General features: G+C 38.1%; 2 protein-coding genes across 2 annotated transcripts; both read right to left on the bottom strand.

Annotated features, from left to right (window-relative positions):
- Positions 1 to 1,469: 1,469 nt before the first annotated feature.
- LOC133819435 (major allergen Pru av 1-like) lies at positions 1,470 to 2,389 on the bottom strand. The gene is made up of 2 exons (XM_062252697.1): positions 2,098 to 2,389; positions 1,470 to 1,969 (listed from the first exon to the last, which is right to left on the bottom strand). Exons 1-2 carry the CDS (start codon positions 2,279 to 2,281, stop codon positions 1,668 to 1,670), a joined length of 486 nt encoding a protein of 161 aa, XP_062108681.1. The 5' UTR covers positions 2,282 to 2,389; the 3' UTR covers positions 1,470 to 1,667.
- Positions 2,390 to 4,037: 1,648 nt separating this feature from the next.
- On the bottom strand, positions 4,038 to 4,854 carry LOC133819437 (major allergen Pru av 1-like). The gene is made up of 2 exons (XM_062252698.1): positions 4,597 to 4,854; positions 4,038 to 4,500 (listed from the first exon to the last, which is right to left on the bottom strand). Exons 1-2 carry the CDS (start codon positions 4,778 to 4,780, stop codon positions 4,199 to 4,201), a joined length of 486 nt encoding a protein of 161 aa, XP_062108682.1. The 5' UTR covers positions 4,781 to 4,854; the 3' UTR covers positions 4,038 to 4,198.
- Positions 4,855 to 15,595: the final 10,741 nt, after the last annotated feature.

Raw genomic sequence — 15,595 nt, forward strand, 5'->3', positions numbered from 1 at the left:
TCTTTGCCATATTTTTTACTGTTTACGTGCTCTATATTTTAAGTTGACGAAAAACGGCGTCAACAGGTATAGATTCCATCATTTTGGTTGTGGAATAAATTTTTTATTTGGAATATAGTTTAATAGAATTTACACCTTTGAACTTTATGATAATGTGTAGCCATAAATGTCACAACCTTCATTTTTTGAGAATTTTGAAGCAATGAATTTCTTTGTATATAGATATCATTTGAGAATGAAATTCCGTTTTTAGTAATTACCAAATTAATTAAACCAAGTAAATTAATTAAAGTGCGAAATGATAATTAACTGTTTACACAGATTACAGTTCTGTCGGGACAGAAACCAAACTTGTCACGACAGAAACTGAACACAATAAAAAGACAGTGCAAAACAATAAAGAACACAACGAATTTTTACAAGGTTCAGAAACCCTTTCGGATAACCTACTCCTTGGGGCCACGCCCAGAGAATAAAAACAATTAATAAAGAATCACAAGTACAAAAACATTGACTTAAACAAAACAAGACTCCCTCTTGAGATTTGCCGCAACTTGTTGTACTTCTCTTCACTAATCTGATCTTGATTGAAACGCTCAACCACTTGAACTCCCTTCAATGGCCAGCGAGTGCTTGCATCCTCCCGACGCAAGGCTTGTAAAAATCTTCTCCCGAAGACTAGAAACGTTGTGTTCAAATTACAATGTGTATTCACTCACGAACATGGTATAAACTCACCACTAAACACACATATTTCTACAAGATCACGTGAATACTTATGATCTTGAATACAAGGAGGAACTCTCACAAATATTACAATAATGCTCACAAATAATACACCAAAGAGTTCACTTTTCTCACTGCCTTTAGAGCCCTATTTATAGAGTCTTTTTCGTGCTCACAAAGGCAGAGAAAGAATTCTTCTAATAAAGGCAAGAATCACAGAAGTTATTCTTGATTGTCGAAGAGTTGCCTTATTTAGAAGATGTTGATCCGATAGATGCGATATCGGTGGGGACAGCTCAGACCTGTGTCGGATCAAAACAAGCTCAAAAAGGAAACAATAATTAATGTCATTAAGAACCAGTTTCCTGATTGCAATCCTTGAGCTGCACGGAAATATATCAGCAAATAATCCAAAAATAACTTTGGGTAAGTACCGAATATTTGCAATAAACTTTGTTTCCTTTATAAACAAAATGAGACAATATATGCTAAATAAGGAATCATATTATTGACCAAAAATCACACAAAAGGAAAGAGGGTTTCCGAAAATTGGAATAAAGGAAACCAAATATTTCTAAACAAATCCGAAAAATATAATAAAGGAAAACAACTATTTCCAAAAATTATAATAAAAGGAAAACAAATATTTCCGAAAATTATAATAAAATGAAACAATTAAATCAACCAATTTCTCTTTTAAGAGAAAAGATATTTCTATAAAAATGCCAATTATAGGATTTACAGAGAATAATACCATAGAGGTTTAATATTATTAGATTTTGTCCCCTAAAAAAAGTACAATTAATAGGTAGCAACTCTCACTATCTTATTAGAAAGTTCATGAGAAAATTTAGAAGTAACAAAACAATATTGAAAGATCACGCTTTAGATGATACAAAAGAAGCTTGACAAACACACATATGACATAAAATTCAACAAGTTTAATTGTTGTATGTATCAGGGTGGTCATTGAGGTATTTTTCAAAGAGCTTGAACAGCCGAGATGCCTTCTCTTTGCCTTCCTTAACATTCTCTTCCTTAATTTCAGCATCACCAATAGTGTAGTACTTGCTGACAGTTTTAATGATAGATCCTCCATCAGGGGATGCCACCAACTTGGTCTCATAACAGATTTTTTCAAGCTTGTCTGTCAAAGCATCTCCTTCAATCAAAGTGTAGGAGTGGGACAAGTTGTCTTGGTCAACCGATTCAACTCTGTGCTTCACATAGTTAAAGCTACTCCCTGCAAATTAGATCAATTATGACACAATATTGAGCTCAAAACTTGCATACCATGCTAATCAAGCTCAACGAGCTTTACTATAGTTTATAAATAGAAGAAGATGATGAAAGTTTTGGCGTAAAGTGTACCTTCACCAAAAGTGACCTTCTTGATGGTTCCAGCTCCTCCATCTCCTTCAAGGATCTCTACCTGTTTAATTGCCTGAGGAGCAATCTTTGGGATGAGGTTGTCTCCATCAAGAATAAAAGCCTTGAACAACCTTGCTGGAGAGATGGTTGAGGTGAACTCGGTTTCGTATGTGAAAACACCCATGGTGGCTGGCCTATAAAAGGATTGAAAAGGACGTTCAAAGAGGAAATGAGAAGAATGAGGTATTGGAGTTGGAGTGGTTCTTGTGGTGAAGATATGGAGTGGTATTTATAGGCGAATGCTGCATATTGATGTGTATAAGCAATTTTATTATATAAACAAGTTGCTATACTTTGTTTTAGATATCTCTAAATTGGTCAGAATATTGTTTGTTCAGTTTGAAATTTATAAATATTAATAATTAGTAATTTAGCAGTCAAAGAAAGGCTTCCCTACATTATCTAAATGCTGTACTGGCAGCCAGACAAAAAAGAAATAAAGAAAAATGACAAATGATTCCTTGAGACCATTTTTTCATATTGTGTAAAACAGATGTGTGTGTGGATAATAAAGTTAAAATATGTCACTTTTGGTATGGTAAAAATATCATGCAGGAAGCAATTGAAAATTATTGTTGTTAAAGATAATACTAAAAACAACTATTGGGTTTCCTTGTGCAAATAATTTGTGGACTAATGATCATAACTATAAGTTTATAACAACTGTAAATTTTCTGTCTCAGTAAAAAGAAGGATATGAAGTCTTGAAGAATTTTATGTCCCTGTCTTTGCTAAGATTTTCTCTATCACTAGTTATATCAGCTTTTCTAGATGGAATTTTATCCTAGAAAATCACTATCCAAGCTTTAAACTAATTGATCCATGATATCATAATTAAATACAGATGTATACTATATGCTAGTTTCCTTTCGTTGAAAAAAGAAAAATGCCCAAATAAATTATTAATTTAAAAAAAAAAATTAATTGTTATGGCTAAGGATTTTTTTTTTCTTATCAATTCTATAATTTCATAAATTTGATTTCTTTAGTTCCTTAATTATTTTATGATGGAATATGGTTGTTGTGGTGGGAAAGCTCAATACATGAGGCATACGTCTAAGAATGATAGCCAAATTGGTCAACATTGGCCATCGGTGCCTCCTTTATATTTTGACATTAACGATTGAAACGCTGCCTTGTCATGTTACAAATTCTTTTGGTGTAATATTATTAATAAGAACATAACTTGTCATCTAGCTAAGGTACATTTTAAGATAATGCTTGTTTATCTATGTAATCTGTTAAATACGATCATTTTTATATCAATAGGCCTAGTTTGATCAAATTAAGATCAGCAACACAATAGAGAACGAAAACACCGGTTGATCAAGATCTAGAGCAACTCTGATCATAATCAAATCAAAATATTTTTATTGTTGGACCACAGAGTGTTAGATTATTCCAACAGCAACTTGATCTGCATAAACACGACACGAACAGAGAAACCAGAAAGAAAAGAACAAGTAAAGAACACAGCATATTGATTCGAGGATCAGCCAATAACAGATTGAGAAGTTCAGTCTCTTCACTATATTAATGGATCAATTACAACTTGATCACTGAATTATCAATAATAATCCTTAGTCATGAAAATATGTAGAGTAAATTATTTCTGAGAATTAATTAATATATTAGAACAACAAAGAATTTCTTAAAAATTTCACAATTTATTTGGAATGCTCTAAAGGAATTTACAATTTTAAAGTTTATGATAATGTGCAGCGATAACCTCTATCTTTTGAGAATTTTGCAGCAATAAAGATTTCTTTGTTTATGGTTATTAATCTATTAGAACAACTAAAAACTTCTTAAATGATTCAAAGCTTCCATGTAATAACTTGAGAATAATACTATAGAGGTTTAGTATTATTAGATTTTCCCCCCAAAAAGAGTACAATTAATAGGTAGCAACTCTCACACTCTTATTAGAAAGTTCTTGAGAAAATTTAGAAGAAGAAACAAACAATTTTGGACAAATCACACTTCAGATGATACAAGAGAAGCTTGAGAAACACACAAAAAAACATAAAATTCAACATGTTTAGTTGTTGTATGCATCAGGGTGGTCGTTGAGGTATTTTTCAAAGAGCTTGAACAGCTGAGATGCCTTTTCCTTGCCTTCCTTAACATTCTCTTCCTTGATTTCGGCATCACCAATAGTGTAGTACTTGCTGACAGTTTTGATGATAGAGCCTCCATCAGGGGATGCCTCCAACTTGGTCTCATAAGAGATTTTTTCAAGCTTGTCTGTCAAGGCATCTCCTTCAATCAAAGTGTAGGAGTGGGACAAGTTGTCTTGGTCAACCGATTCAACTCTGTGCTTCACATAGTTAAAGCTACTCCCTGCAAATTAGATCAAATATGACACAATATTGAGCTCAAAACTTGCATACCATGCTAATAAAAATCAACTAACTTAAGTGATGATGTAAAGCTTACCTTCACCAAAAGTGACCTTCTTGATGGTTCCAGCTCCTCCATCTCCTTCAAGGATCTCTACTTGTTTAATTGCTTGAGGGGCAATCTTTGGGATGAGGTTGTCTCCATCAAGGATAAAAGCCTTGAACAACCTTGCTGGAGAGATGGTTGAGGTGAACTCGGTTTCGTATGTGAAAACACCCATGATGGCCTATCAAAGAGGAAATGACTGATGAGGAAGAATTGAATGTATTGAAGTTGGAGTGGTTCTTGTGTTGAAGACATGTGATGGTATTTATAGGCTAAGGCTGCCAATTACTTTGTATAAAAAAAATACTACTATTTCAACAAGTTGCTACCTAGCTTGTTTTAAATATCTTTATTTAATTGGTGAGAATAATGTTTTTCCAGTGAGAAAATTATAAATTTCAATAAGTAGTATTTTAGTCAAAGAAAGGCTTCCCTATATAAATAAATATCTAACCTCTGTACTCGCAGCAGACAATAATAAAAAAAAAAAAAAGAGTGATTAGCCGTATTTGTCCATTTTTTCTTATTATGTAAAACTTATGTGTGGAAGACAGTTAAAAATTAGAATTATCTATACACATTAATAAAGAAAAATTCTGAAGTTTCTTTCTAGTACTCATAATTATTATTGAACAGTTAGTACTCATAATTTATGGACTAAAGATTACAGCAATAGCAAAAGTGGATTTTCTCTGATTCAGTAAAAAGCAGGGTTATGAAATCATGAAGAATTTTACGCCCTTGTCTTTGCTAAGATTTCCTAAGAAAGTTGCATGTTATATCAGCCTTTCTAGAAGAAGTTTCATTATAGATAATCACTACCCAAGCTTTAAATACTGGTTATATTAATAAACTAATTGATCCACACTATCAAATACAGAAGAGCTATGATAGTTCCTTTAGTTGAAAACAGATAAATGCCCAAATAAATTATCAATTTTTAAAAAATTGGTTCATATGGCTAAGGATCCATTTCTTTTTTTTTTCTCCTTTAATTTTATAAATTTGATTTCTATATGGTTCCTTAGTTGTTTTATGATGGAAAAGGTTGTTGAAGTGGGAAAGGACACGGTGGCTTATAACTTGAAGCATACTTCTACGAGCACTCCCAATAGAGAAGCTAAAATGTCTAATTCTTTAATATAGAGAAAAAATTGTTAAATAGTGTTCTAATGGGTGATGTAAACTTATATTTTTTTTACCTAAATGAATAATATTTCTCTATATGTAGTGGAACACTATTCATCAAGCTATAAATATTTTTTTATTTTTTTATAAACTTTTGTGAATATATGAGTGTGATATTATTATATTTAATTATTTTATTTCTTAAAACGAATAAAATATTTTTTAAAATATATAATATTTAAATGATGTAAAGAAAAAATAAAAAAGTTGATGTATGGTATAATGTAAAAGTTTGAGGTAAATTATAAAAAATATGTTTTGGTGATGTATTTTGTAATACATTTTCTCTATAAAATATGTCTCCTGGAAGAATTCAAGGCCAAGAATGACAGTGCCATTGACCTTGCCATGTACCGAATTTGGGCCATGAATGACGACCTTGACACCAACTTTCTTGCCGGCAAAGAGGAGGAGTATCTAGAGAGATAGGAGGTTCAACTCGAGGAGGAGTAGGCCAAGCTCGAAGCCCAGGAGGTTGCGAAGGCCAAGGAACAAGCTGGATCGGGGGATACCGGAGCCACCAATCCTTGAGGATTCAAACATGAGTTGTGACCCATGGCCTTTTTTATAATTATAATTATAATTATCATGGTTTTGAAAAAGACTTTTCATGTCATTCCCATTTAGGTCCAATTCGGATCCCTCTGTTCTTTCCTTTTCCTCCTGCACCTTTTCCTCGAAATGAGAAAGAAGGTGGTTTTGATGTCCTTGGGGAAAAGACAATTTATAGCTCGAGTTTGAGCTATTTTTATTATCTTGTGAATGCTTTATTTTGACTTAATAGTAGTTTTTATGCTTTCGATTCTCTAGCACGAAAACTGTTTTGCACATTATCTACTTATAGCTTTTTGCCTTAATATCATGCATCATATATCTATATCGAAATACTTCGAGCTTATTACTATGGGCGTGGTTTCATACTTGTTTACTCGCACAAACACATTTTCGAGCTTAAGTTCGAACTTCCGTATGATCATAATGGTTCATCTGATTCCTCAATTTCAACCTTGTTATATTCAAGGTCGAATACTACTTATACCATGTATTTTTGCATTTAAAAACACTTATTGGCATGTAGTCTCATAAGTCTACTTATTTATTGCTTAGTGTTAGTAACTTTCCTCATTCTCGAGTATGGTCTTAAGGTTGCGAGGTTGAAACTATTTTGCAAAAAAACCCATCTCTATGTCAATTTTGTAATATTGTTGGTTAATATAGACTTGCAATGGGGTTATGCTCATGCTTCGTTATTGATCCATGCACTCATTTTTAAATTTATTTTTATTTTTGTTATATTTTTTTCGAGCCTATGGTATATTTGTATACCACTTATGCCCCTTTAAATTCTTATGGTTGAGAAATCTTAGGTTATTGAATATTGAGAGCTTGTGAAAGACAATAAATAAACATACTGAACGTGAATAACATTTTATTGATAAAAGACCTCGTTAAAACCTTCAAGAGCAAACCCTGTGGGAAAATCTCAAGAATAGAAAAGAGTGCCTTTGGGAATATACAAGCTTGGTTACAAATAAATGGACATCTTTCCATAATCTATTGATAACATGGTTGTAGATGTTCAACGTTCCAAGATCGTGGGACCAATTCTCCATTCAATCGAGCTAGTTTATAGGCTCCAGGTCCAATGACAAATTCAATTTGGTAAGGTCCCTCCCAATTAGGTCCAAGCACGCCTACCGAGGGGTCTCGTGTGGCCAACAATACGCACCTCAGCACCAAGTCTCCCAATCAAAATTAACTATCTCAAACCCTTTTGTTGAATATCTTGTAGCCCTTTGTTGGTATGCATCATTTTTAAGCTGGGCTTCATCTCGATTTTCTTCAATTAGATCTAGGGATTCTTCGAGCTGGGATTGGTTTTAGTCTTGGTTATATGTTTCACGCTTTATAGTAGGAAATTCGACCTCGATTGGTAACATTGCTTTGCAGCTGTAGGCTAGGGAGAAGGACGTGTGTCCAGTTGAGGTTCGAGTTGTTGTCCTATAGGCTCATAGGACTTGTGGTAATTCTTTGGGCCATCTACCTTTAGATTTTTCAATTGTTTTCTTTGTAGAACTCTTGAGAGTCTTGTTTACGGCTTCGACCTGACCATTCGACTGGGAATGGGCTATTGAGGAAAAGCTTTTAACGATAAATTTTTTCTCTCAGAACTGTGTAAACTCACTGTCAAATTGGGTTTCATTGTCTGAGACTATCTTCCTTGGCATCCCATACCTGCAAATGATGTTCTCTACCACAAAGTCCAGCACCTTCTTTGAGGTGATTGTGGCCAGAGGTTCAGCCGTGGTCCATTTTTTGAAGTAGTCCATGGAAACTACTGCATACTTGACTCCACCTTTTCTCGTTGTCAAGGATCCAATGAGATCGATTCCCCATATCGCGAATGGCAAAGGGGAACTCATCATGGTGAGCTTGGTAGGTGGAGCTCGAGGTATTTTGGCGAACCATTGACCCTTGTCGCAGCTCTTTACGTATTCAAATGAGTTTGCCTTTATCATCGGCCAGAAATACCCATGCCTTATTACTTTCTTTGAGAGGTTGTGTCCCCCAGCGTGATCTCCGCAAAATCCTTTTGTGAATTTCTTCTATGATTTTCTTAGCTTCGAGTGGGGGTTACACACCGCAATAAAAATATGGAATATCCTCTTATGTACAATCTTCCCTCTAAGATAGTATACCTTGGTATTTTGTACATTAATTTTTGGGCCACGTTCCGGTCTATAGGCAGGTTCCCAGTTTCGAGGAAGTCGATTATGGGTGTTGTAATGCCCCGAATTCTCCGATGTGTTTAACGGCGTGAACAGTAGGCCGGGAGGGCCATACTTGCTTAATTATGTTAATAATTGATAAATGCATGTATATGTTGATTATATTATGATATGATGTGAAATGCATGCATGTGAGTCCATATTTCTATCCACAGGGGTGTGATGGTAATTTGGCCCGTTGAGGGTAAATTGATTATTTGTTCGCATGTTGGTGATCTAATTTGAGACCACATTATAATGTGGGTTTGCTCGAGCTATTTGGCATGAGACGATCAAGGAATGTTAAATATCGGTTTGGTCATAACGGGCTTAAGCTCGGGGCTCGGGGTGAGTCTCGGGGTGTTTTAATGATTAGAGTGTTACCGGGTAATAAAGGGTAACGGGATGTGAAATATTGGTGTTTGAGAATATTGAGATTAGCGGGAATTGGGAAGCGTTAATTATGATTAACGGTGTAGGTGGAAAGTGTCAAAATTACCCTTGAAGTGGTTATAGAAGCTTTATTAGACCTAGGGGTATAATGGTCATTTGTGATTTGGATATATATGATGTTTAGATGGCTGTAAAAACGGAACCCAAAACAGAGTTTCCTTCTTCTCCTTCCCGTACCTTCTCTTTCCTTCATTTTCCTTGTTTCTTCTTTGGAGTTTTGTTGAGCTCAAGGTGTGGAATTAAGCTAGGGAACTTGGAGGTTGAGGTTGTAGACATAGCTCAGCCATTGAAGAGGGTTTGGTTTCGAATTTGATGTGAGTTTTATCCATTGTTTTACTGGTTTTGCTCTGTTTTCGTTCATGGATTTCAGCTCTTGATTTTGGTGTGGAAAGTTGGAATTAAGGGGAGTTCTTGAGGTGTTTTACTTGGGTTATGTTGGGGGAGAGTTATGGGTGATGTTTGGAGGTTTAAATGGGTATTTGGAAGAGGTTTGGGTGGTGTTTAAATTGGGTTTGAAGGGTTGGTTCCAAGCGAAAACGCAAGGGAAGAAAAACAGGGGTTTTGGCTGAACTGGGTGTTGCGCCGCGGCATGGCAGGGGTGAGCCGAGGGAAGAAAAACAGGGGTTTTGGCTGAACTGGGTGTTGCGCCGCGGCATGGCAGGGGTGAGCCGCGGCCCTTGGGGGCTGCTGGGTTTAGGCGCCTCTGTTTGAGGGGCGGGCCGCGGCATGGCCAAGGAGGGCCGCGACCCTTAAGGCATTTTTGGCCAGAATTAGCTTTTTAGCATGGGGATTCAAGCCTAAGGCCTCGGGAATGAACCTACTACCCGGTTGAGTAGTGTTTGAGGTCCCGGAGGTTAGGTTTTGGTTTGGGAACCTTTTATTATTCATTTTATTGATGGAATCCCATAATTTGGTTATGACCAGGTAACCGCTAAGGGACCAAAAGGTCGATCGTTCTCAGGGTCACTCTTTTATTTGTTCTTGCTCGAACCTGAGGTAAGAAAACTGCACCCCAAGTGTGACATGCATGGATATTTGTAAGGCATGTTGATTGTGTAATATGGACATGGATTGAACATGGAATGCTTAGCATATGTTGTTCGCTTGTGCATATGTAACTCCCTGGTTACCCCAGAACAGTTACGGTGAACGGTGAACCGGAAATTTGACCCGCTACCCGAGTCCTTTGGTTAAAAACGTGATCTAAGTGTCATTAACAGGTTAAGGTGTAAAACCAGTAAAAAGGAAAAGGCACTTTTCATTAAGTAAATAAACTGCTCATGAGCCTTTTTAAAATGTTTACAAGTAGTTCATGTTACAAAAGAGTTGCTACAGTTCCACATATACAATCCCCGCCGGCCTAAGCGGCGAAAATAGGGTAAACCCCTAGTCCCTCTGAGAACTCCTTGACCGTGGCGGTCAAGCGGCCCTGTATGTACATCACATCTCCCAAGCTCTCCACTCAGGGTTGGCCAAGCTTTTCCTTCCCTTTACCTGCACCACATAGCACCCATGAGCCAAGGCCCAGCAAGAAAACACAATAAAGCATGATATAATACCAACAACGATCATAATAACCATTCAGGACTATCAGTCCAACAAATAGGTGACAATAGCCAAAAGTCACAATAATGAGCCTCGCTCCCTCCAGCCATGTGACGATAGGGTCACCAGGGCTTAACCGAGAAGTGACTCATTCATAAGTTGTTTAGGACAGGTGTATGGTGATTAGTCACCAACATAACCTTCCTCACGACTCTGGAGTCGAAACTATGGACAACGTCCCTTAGCCATGTGACAAACAGTCACCGGGGTCATATACCTTGGCTATATTCATCTGGTTGTAAGCCAGGCAAGCGCTTATAAGTTCCTCGACCCTAGGGTCGGTCTGGCATTAATGCTATAGAGCCATTCAATGCATGATTCTCGACTTTAGAGTCGGTCCCTGACTAGTCAGTGTCTCAAACAGGTAAACAACGTTCAACAAAATTTAATATGCAATCCACGTCCACATATATCAACCAACATGCCTCAAGTATCAAACCACGCATGTCATATACCTATACAGGGTGCAACTGTACTTAAACACCGTTTTCTTACCTCTGGTTCGAGTGAGAATAATTATATGAACGACCCCTGAGAACGATCAACCTTTAAATTCCTCGACGGTCACCTGGTCATAACCAAAATATAGGATTCATCAATAAAAATGATAACTGAGGGTTCCCAAACCAAATCCCAGCCCCCGAGACCTCAAATACTACCCAACCGGGTACTAGGTCCAACCCCGAGGCCTATGGTTTGAATCCCTAAGCTAAAAACCACTTTTTAGCAAATTTGGCCTTAAGGGCCGCGGCCCCCAAAAGCTGTGCCGCGGCACGCCCCCAAACAAAGAGGCCCCCATCTGCCAGACGCGCATGGGCCACGGCACGCAAAAGCTGTGCCGCGGCACCCACCCCAGTTCAGCCTAAGCCTCACGCACGAACCAGATTTTCAACCCTGCATTTCCCCTCTCAAACCAGACCTTCAAACCCTCTCTAAACCTCTTCCAAACATATAATTGAACCCTCAAACAACATCCTTATCTCACTCACACCAAACCCCAACCAAACTAACACCGAAACCCCCTTGGATTCACACTTTCCACAACAAAACCCATGACTGAAAAGTTAAAACGAAAACAGATCATAGCTTAAGTTAAATGATCAAAACTTACCTTAAAACCGGTTTGAACCTCCCTCACAAGCAGAACCAAGTCTACCAACTCAGCCTTGAAGTTTCCCCTAGCTTGAATCCACACCTAAAGCTCAAAACCTCAAAGGAGAAATGAAGAGGGTGATGTACGGGAAAGGAAGATAAGAGTGCCTCTGTTTTGTTCTGTTTTATTCTACAGCCTTCAGCCATTTAAAAAAAATATATCCACCCCTAAAATGACCAAAATGCCCTTATACCATCCAAAGCCTCTTAAATCAACCCAAGGGCAAAATTGATACTTCTAGCTTAACCTGTTAATCATAATTAACGCTTCCCAATTCCCGCTAATCTCAATATCCTCAAACACCAATATTTCATAACCCGTTACCCTAAAATCCCCAGTAACGCTATAACCTTTAATATCACCCCGAGACTCACCCCGAGCCCCAAGCCCAAACTTGTTATGACCAAACCGATAAATCATGTTCAAAGATCGTCTCATGTCGAAATACTCGAACCAATCCACATTATAATGTGGTCTCATAATATATCATTATCATACAAACAAGTATTCAATTATACCCTCAACGGGCCAAATTACCAGAATACCCCTGTAAACAAATGTGGACTCACATGCATGCATTTAACATCATATGATAATATAATTCTCATAAACATGCATAAACACATTTAAATGGCATAATTAAGCAGTTATGGCCCTCCCGGCCTACTAATCCAGCCATTAACCACAATAGGGAATCCGGGGCATTACAGCATAGCACTGACTAATTAGTCAGGTTTGGCAAGGGTGCTAGTATCAACTGTGAAGCCGTGACTGATTAGTCAGGTTCGGCAGTGGTACTGGGCACTGGTCACGTTGCACTGACTTGTCAGTCAGAATTGGCAAAGGTGTTAGTGTCAGCTGTGAAGCTGTGACTTATTAGTCAAGTTCGGCGGTGATACTGGACACTGGTCACTTAGCGCTGACTTATTAGTCAAGGATGGACTTAGCGTGGTTCACGCAAGCCAACAGAGATTATATCTAATCGACTATTAGCATTGAATGACTCAAGGAGCATTAATGTCTGACCGACCCTGAGGGTCGATGAACAAAGAGAGCCTGGAGGCTAGTGGCTTACCTAGCGGCCACTCTCCCGCTAGAAAAGAGAGCTTGGAGGCTAGTGGCTTACTTAACAGCCACTCTCCCGCTAAAATCATGTGATGTTCATTTGCTTGTTGAAAGCTTTATGTTCAGTATGATTATAATGATAATCATTTGATAATGTTTATGAGAAGTATTATATTTTCTTGCTGGGCTTTGGCTCATGGGTGCTATGTGGTGCAGGTAAAGGGAAAGAAAAGCTCACCTAGCCTTGAGTGGAGAGTTGATGTGGTGGTGTGTACATATGCGGCCACTTGACCACCACGGTCAAGGTGTTCTCAGAGGAACTAGGGGGTTTACCCTACTTTTGCCGCTTAGGTCGGCGGGATTGTAAATTTAAAACTGTAATGACCATTTTGTACTGAGAACCACTTGTAAATGTTTTGTTTAGCTCTGCAGAGCAGTTTGTAATAAAATCTCCATTTCCTTTTTATTGGTTTTATACCTTAACCTGTTAATTACACTTAGAGCACGTTTTTGACCAAAGGACTCGGGTAACGAGTCAAATTTCCGGTCCACCGTTCACCATAACTGTTCTGGGGTAGCCAGGGCGTTACAGGTGTCATACAAGTAGGTTTTGAGTCTATCATGTTGATTTCAACCTTGTCAAGCTCGATTATGCTTGGTTCCAGCAATAACTCCACTGGTGCTACGTTGAGTGTGTCAGCCTCCCTTGTTGTGGGGAGTCGAGGTAGGGCGTTTGCATTCGAGTTCTATTCTCACGGAACCTGCTCGATCACATAGAACTTGAATTGTTCGAATGCCTCTTTAACTATTTCTAGGTATGCTGCCATCTTAATCCCCCGAGCCTGGTCCTTTCCTAACACTTGGTTGACTACTAGCTGAGAATCACTATAGCATTGTATGGCCTTAGATTTTAGCTCGGAAGCTACTTGGAGCCATGCTAACAGGGTTGCATATTCAACCTTGTTATTTGTAGCCTCGAAGCCAAACCTTAAGGCTGAGTGAAACATGTTTCCTAATGGAGTTATTAGGATAATACCTACTACAAATCCAATCTCATTAGAGGACCCGTCGACATAAAGTCTCCACATCTTGTGAGCTAGGGTTATGACTTCTTCGTTGGTGATTCCTGTACATTTGACTATAAAGTCAGCCAAGGCCTGAACTTTTATCGTTGTTCATGGGTGGTATGTGTTCTCGAACTACCCGAGTTCAATCGCCCACTTTAATAATCTTCCAGATCCTTCAGGTTTCACTAATATTTGTCTTAGTGGTTGATCGGTCAGCACATAATTGGGATGCACTTGAAAGTAAGGTTAAAGCTTTCCATATGCATGAACTAGGCATAGTGCTAGTTTTTCCATCAGTGGATATCTCGATTCAACTCCCAACAGTCTTTTGATGATGTAGTAGATTGGTCTTTGTACTTTCTTATCCTCTTGAACAAGTGATGAACTAATTTCATGCTCAGTTGTAGCGAGGTATAAGTACAATATTTCCCTCGTGACTGGTTTGGATAAGATTGGTGGCTCAGCGAGGTGATTTTTGAGAGCCTAGAAAGCAAGCTTGCACTCATTTGACCACTCAAACTTCTTGCCCCCTCTCAAAATATTACAGAATTGTAGGCACTTGTCTATGGATTTCGAGATGAACCTACTTAAAGCCACCATTCATCTCATCAAGCCCTAAATGTCTTTGTGCTTTTGAGGTCAAGGCATATCAACTATATCTTTGATCTTATCCAGGTTTTCCTCGACGCCCTAAGCACTAACTATAAATCCTAAGAACTTTCCCGAAGATACCCCGAAAGAGCACTTTTGTGAATTGAGTATGATGTTATACTTTCAAAGTATTGCAAAGCATTCTGCGAGGTTGTCAACATGGTTATTATTGTATTTGGACTTGACCAGCATGTCGTCCACATACACTTCCATGTTGTTTCCAATCTGTTCAGCAAACATTCTATTTACTAGTCTTTTGTATGTTGCTCCATCATTTTTTAGCTCGAAAGACATTACATTGTAACAGTATAGCCTGTTGTCCATCATGAAGCTTGTATGCTCCTGATCGGGTGCATGCATTGTTATCTAGTTATATCCAGAATATGCATCCATGAATGACATGATATTGTGTCCCACGGTTGCATCAACGAGCTAGTTGTTGCAAGGCAACAGAAAATAATCTTATGGGCATGTTTTGTTGAATTCTGAATAATCGACGCAAGTTCACCACTTGCCATTCAATTTCAGGACTAGTACTGGGTTAGCCACCCACTGCGAGTAGAAAGCATCTCGAATAAACTGATTTTCCTTTAATTTTTTGACCTCCTCTTTCAAGGCCATTTTCCTATTGTCATCGAGGATTCTTCGCTTTTGCTACTTCGGAGGAAAGCTTTTGTTGATATTCAGTGTATGGCTTATAACATTGGGACTACTCCCGATCATGTCTGACTGCGACCACGCGAATACATCCTGGTTTTCCTTCAGTAAGAAAATTAACTGCTATCCCGCTTCCTTTGTGAGGTTCTTCCCAAATTTTATCGCCTTGGTGGTTTCCTCATCATTGAGTTGAATGTCTTCAAGCTCTTTAATGGGACCGAGGTCAGACTTGTATTTTTCTATCCTGGGGTCAATTTCTTCTTCGAACTTGAGATTCTTTCTTGAATTTCCTCTATAATTACCAGTGTATGTGCACTGATTTGGCCTTTCCCCCTCATGGAGATACTGTAGCATTCTCGGGTTACTAATTGGTCTCCTCTCAA

The sequence above is a fragment of the Humulus lupulus genome, chromosome 2, assembly GCF_963169125.1.
Source record: "Humulus lupulus chromosome 2, drHumLupu1.1, whole genome shotgun sequence".
NCBI classification, from domain to species: Eukaryota; Viridiplantae; Streptophyta; class Magnoliopsida; order Rosales; family Cannabaceae; genus Humulus; species Humulus lupulus.

Bases quoted from the DNA above. Each gene is read 5' to 3' on its own strand.
- LOC133819435 (XM_062252697.1), bottom strand. From the start codon at position 2,281: ATGGGTGTTTTCACATACGAAACCGAGTTCACCTCAACCATCTCTCCA. The intron at 1,970-2,097 runs GTACACTTTACG...TCTAATTTGCAG, and splicing joins GAAGGTCACTTTTGGTGAAG to GGAGTAGCTTTAACTATGTG.
- LOC133819437 (XM_062252698.1), bottom strand. From the start codon at position 4,780: ATGGGTGTTTTCACATACGAAACCGAGTTCACCTCAACCATCTCTCCA. The intron at 4,501-4,596 runs GTAAGCTTTACA...TCTAATTTGCAG, and splicing joins GAAGGTCACTTTTGGTGAAG to GGAGTAGCTTTAACTATGTG.